We start from the raw sequence: 4,223 nt of genomic DNA, 5'->3' as shown, positions 1-4,223 counted from the left end.
AAGAATTCAACTATAAGGTGATACCGAAGATCCTTTTGGCTCTGAGGGATGGTCCTGTACGTGGAAGGCTCACTTCCAGGTCAAGTAAGTCACCAAGATCATTTTGGCTGAGTACGGGGGCGCTATGGTAATTCTCTGCGTACTTGTAATGTCAAGGATTCAACCTGTTCCCAGAGAGGAGCATGGCTCTCAGTTAGTGTAGTGTCCCTGCTACATAACATTGTAACCCAACATTGAGGCTCAAAGCATTTCGCGGCTCGATTACGGAGTACAGTCCCGTCCTCCGTAAACCCCGACTGGGCTCGGAGAATCCGTGCTGAAAGACCGGAGGTAAGGTAAGGTATCCGTAAGATAGCGGTAAATTGTGGGGTCCTTGTCAGCAACAGGGCACTAACACCGAGATCAAGTCGTCATTGACGGTTGAAAACGCCTACAGACGTCGACTCGAAAATTTCCCATTTCTCCGTCCTACACGCAATTGCAATTCAACAACGTTCCATCAGATGGTGTCTTGAAGCAAACCGTACTGTCTGAACGACAGAATTCCCCCTACCGCCACGAATATGTGGCGCCGAGACATGGCGGGCGCCTTCCGGCGGCCCGCCTCTTCGAGTTCGATCTGGTCCTCCTCGCCTTGCAGTAGCCGTTCGATCCCTTCCCTCCACCTGCGCCGATGCACATCACAGACGCCAACCAGACCGCCAACAATAGCTGCCTCCCGGCCACCATGCTCCCGCCTCTTCTCCTCAACCCGGCCGCGCCGCATAGTAACCCACAGCGCAGGGCCCTTCGAACCGCTCCGTCCTCCGGCACCGTCCACGCTCGGCGCGCCCCGCCCAGCACGCAGCTACCCGCGCATCCGGCGGTGGTGGCGGCGGCTGCTGATATTCTCAACGGTCCTCGCCGCAGGCTACCTCGTGGACCGGCAGGTGTACGCGGCGGGGATCGCGCGGTCGCTGCGGACGTTCGGCACGGGCCTGCTGGTGGCGGCCGATTACAAAATCAACTTTCGGCCGCAGCCGTTGCCCCTGATTGGCAGCGAGGGCGGGATCCCCGAGCTGCACCGGCGTAGCGCCGAGCGGCTGTTTGAGCTGCTCCGCTCCAACGGCGGGCTGTACCTCAAGATTGGCCAGGCCATCGCCATGCAGAGCGCCGTTTTGCCCCCGGAGTTTCAAAGGATGTTTGCCCGCATGTTTGACGACGCGCCCCAAGACGAGTGGCAAGCGGTGGAGAAAGTCATACGCGACGACTTTGGCGGGAGGAGCGTTGAGGAGGTGTTTGGGGTCAGCTTTGCGGGTGAAGAGGGCAAGGGCGTCATGGAGAGGACGGCCAGGGCGAGCGCCTCAGTCGCACAGGTCCATTGGGCGCGGCTGCCCGACGGGAGGGAGGTGGCGGTGAAGATTCAGAAGCCCGAGATCGCGAAGCAGATCGGGTGGGATCTGTGGGCTTTCAAGTGAGTGCTGCCCGTTTCCTTGGTTACAGGACCGCATTTGGCTGACAAGGACGTTGCGTGTAACCAGAGTGGTGACGAAGGTGTATACATGGTGGTTTGACCTGCCTCTGTATGTCTTGGTGCCGTTCATCACGGAGCGGCTGATGCTCGAGACCGATTTTGAAAATGAGGCCAAGAATTCCGAGATTATGCGGCAGCTTGTCAGCGAGGAACCGAGTCTCCGGGGCAGAGTCTATATCCCCCGCGTCTACCCCGAGTTTAGTTCCAGGCGGGTGCTTACGACGGAATGGATCGAAGGCGTGAGGCTGTGGGACAAGGAGGCCCTGACTAGACCTTGGCTCGGGGGGTTTGCGAACGGTTCGGCTGGTGTGCATGGCGCTCAACTGGAACCTCCAGATATGGACGCGATCCGCCGCGAGTTGCGGGAAAACCCCAACTGTCAAAAATTGAAGCCCGAGCGAACTGAATGGCGAGGGCGCCGTGGAAAGGGAGGCCTCGGTGTTTCCACAAAGGACGTCATGACGACCATGGTTGATCTCTTCTCCGCTCAGATTTTCAAGTGGGGTGTCGTCCACTGCGACCCACGTACGTTTCCATCCTTCTTTTGAGGTTGGCCGTTACTAATCTTGACTCATCTCTAGACCCCGGAAACATCTTCATCAGGAGACTGCCGAACGGGAAACCGGAGCTTGTGTTGATTGACCATGGACTGTATGTTTTCATGAGCGACAAGTTCCGGCACGAGTATGGCGTCTTCTGGAAGGCCTTGATGACATTCGACAACAAGACGATCGCCGACATCACCGAGAAGTGGGGTATCAAAGCACCCGACTTGTTTGCCTCAGCCACGTTGATGCGGCCCTACGAGGGCGGCGAGCAACAGTTCCAGAAGGAGATGCTCGGGGCGATGGACCAAAAGACCGCTAGTCAACGACACTACGAGATGCAGCAGCGGATGAAGCAGGGCATTCGCGATGTGCTGGCAGACGAGGACAAGTGGCCCAAGGAGCTCATCTTCATTGGAAGAAATATGCGCATCGTGCAAGGCAACAACGCATTCATGGGCTCACCGGTCAACAGAGTCAAGATGATGGGCGAATGGGCCAGTCGTTCGCTCTTCCAGGACCCCAATCTTCCCTTGCGGCAGAGAGCCGTCAACATGTGGCAGCATCTCCTGTTCAAGGCTGTCTTAGTCATCTCGGATATTGCCTTCTATTATTTCAGGCTGAAACAGCTTTTTGGTTACGGAAAGGGGATGGAAGACGAGGTCGAAGAGAGACTGAAGAGCGTGGCCAAGGAATTTGGCGTCGAGCTTCAGCACGATGTATTCGAAGGCTAAGAAGGCGGCAGCAGCGGGAAGCACCTCTTTTATCCCCTCATTCGGCTGGAATGTATGTTTTTGTACATCAGCACTGCATGGTTAAGGTAGACCTAGAAGAGTAGACGGATACCCTGGGCGTTGCGGCATTACCTATATAAGAGGATCAATACCAAGCTCAGTCAGATTCAACCAATATATAACATGTCTAGAAGCCCGACATCCGTGTGTACACGATATCCTGTTTTGGTCGCTATGAATAGGGGAAGTTCAGAGCCCCGCAGCCTGCAGGAGGAGTTGCTATCCTGTGGAGAATTCGAGCTGCCGGCAGGACGTGGGGATGCACCCACACGGCTCCAGTCGGTTGTGGGTTTCTAATATGCACCCTCGAGGCACCCTATTCCACTGTAACGGTACTGTACTGTATGTACATACCTGTAATATTGCTTCCATGGTATGGTATGTAGGCAAGAAGACTTGTGCGTGTTCCCAAAATTCTCTATCTACCTACTGTCCCGTCCGTAGGATTTTGCCTGCAACATGTCTATCCCTGCTGTTGAGGAACGGGGGTTTGGGGTCCTGGGTCTTTGGCAAAGTCAATTGTTGCTTCAGTGAGGTACCTAGTTACAGTGTGTGGATAGACTTGAGACTTGTCTAACTCTGAAACGCCCCAAACCTAAATACACAACGTGCCCAAGAAAGCCTCGATGCACAACCTGACCCTGAACCGGTGTAAAAACGGATGGAAAGTTTGCACCGAGAAGTCGAGATGCTGACATGCGCTGTCGCAATCTTGTCTTTGGGTGTGGGCGGTTTTTAGATCTGCGCCTCTCTTCAGCATTGGCAACGGTTGTATCGTATTGTTACATAAACGTTGATGCCAAGTTCAGAAGACAACTTCAGAATTCAGATGGAAACGGTTTTCTCACTGGGTGGTGATTGGCACGTGGCTGTGGAACTCATTGGCTTGGGCTCAACGCTTGTAAATGGGTTAACGGGATTCAATGCAAGCCACTCGCAGAAACGTACAGTACACCGCTGAGAATCTAAAACTTTAAAAGATAGCTCAGACCAAATTGCACCCGGTTATCGTGGTTAGTTCAACACCTTCAAATTTGCTGTAGAACACGGACCACCCTTAGCAATTTGGTAGTAAATAGGCTTAGGCACCTGCAAGACCACTATCGCTTATAGGGTATATGGCTGTTATAAATTTTTAATTTGTTTAAAAAACCTGGTGGAACCTATGATCCTGAACGAAAGCATTGGCCCTGAACGGTACGAAGGCCGGGGCCAAAAGTCTTTATCCTCTCCAGAAAGCCAAGACCGCCAAGACGTAGACATAGTGAAGCTCGCACAGTCTATGTTAGCTACTAGGGGCTAAACCACTGTAGGTATAGTATACAAGTCCTTGAACTGGGGCCTTTATAGGCGATATGATACCCAATTACT

At 53.7% G+C, this 4,223-nt stretch overlaps 1 protein-coding gene across 1 annotated transcript; it reads left to right on the top strand.

The window, feature by feature from the left end:
- The first annotated feature begins 243 nt into the window (after window positions 1-243).
- Window positions 244-2,975, top strand: N656DRAFT_825663 (ABC1-domain-containing protein). The gene is made up of 4 exons (XM_064818454.1): window positions 244-335; window positions 408-1,453; window positions 1,521-2,038; window positions 2,095-2,975. The coding sequence occupies exons 2-4, from the start codon at window positions 564-566 to the stop codon at window positions 2,790-2,792; spliced, it is 2,106 nt and encodes a 701-aa protein (XP_064675128.1). The 5' UTR covers window positions 244-335; window positions 408-563; the 3' UTR covers window positions 2,793-2,975.
- The last annotated feature ends 1,248 nt before the right edge of the window (window positions 2,976-4,223 follow it).

This window comes from Canariomyces notabilis (assembly GCF_033297395.1).
Source record: "Canariomyces notabilis strain CBS 508.74 unplaced genomic scaffold N656scaffold_1, whole genome shotgun sequence".
NCBI lineage: Eukaryota > Fungi > Ascomycota > Sordariomycetes > Sordariales > Chaetomiaceae > Canariomyces > Canariomyces notabilis.
The sequence above is the reverse complement of the archived record's forward strand: the minus strand, read 5'-3'. Positions and strand labels throughout refer to the sequence as shown.

Excerpts from the sequence above, each read along its gene's own strand:
- N656DRAFT_825663 (XM_064818454.1), top strand. The coding sequence starts at position 564 with ATGTGGCGCCGAGACATGGCGGGCGCCTTCCGGCGGCCCGCCTCTTCG. Across the intron at positions 1,454-1,520 it reads TGGGATCTGTGGGCTTTCAA|AGTGGTGACGAAGGTGTATA; the intron begins GTGAGTGCTGCC and ends GCGTGTAACCAG. Across the intron at positions 2,039-2,094 it reads TGTCGTCCACTGCGACCCAC|ACCCCGGAAACATCTTCATC; the intron begins GTACGTTTCCAT and ends ACTCATCTCTAG.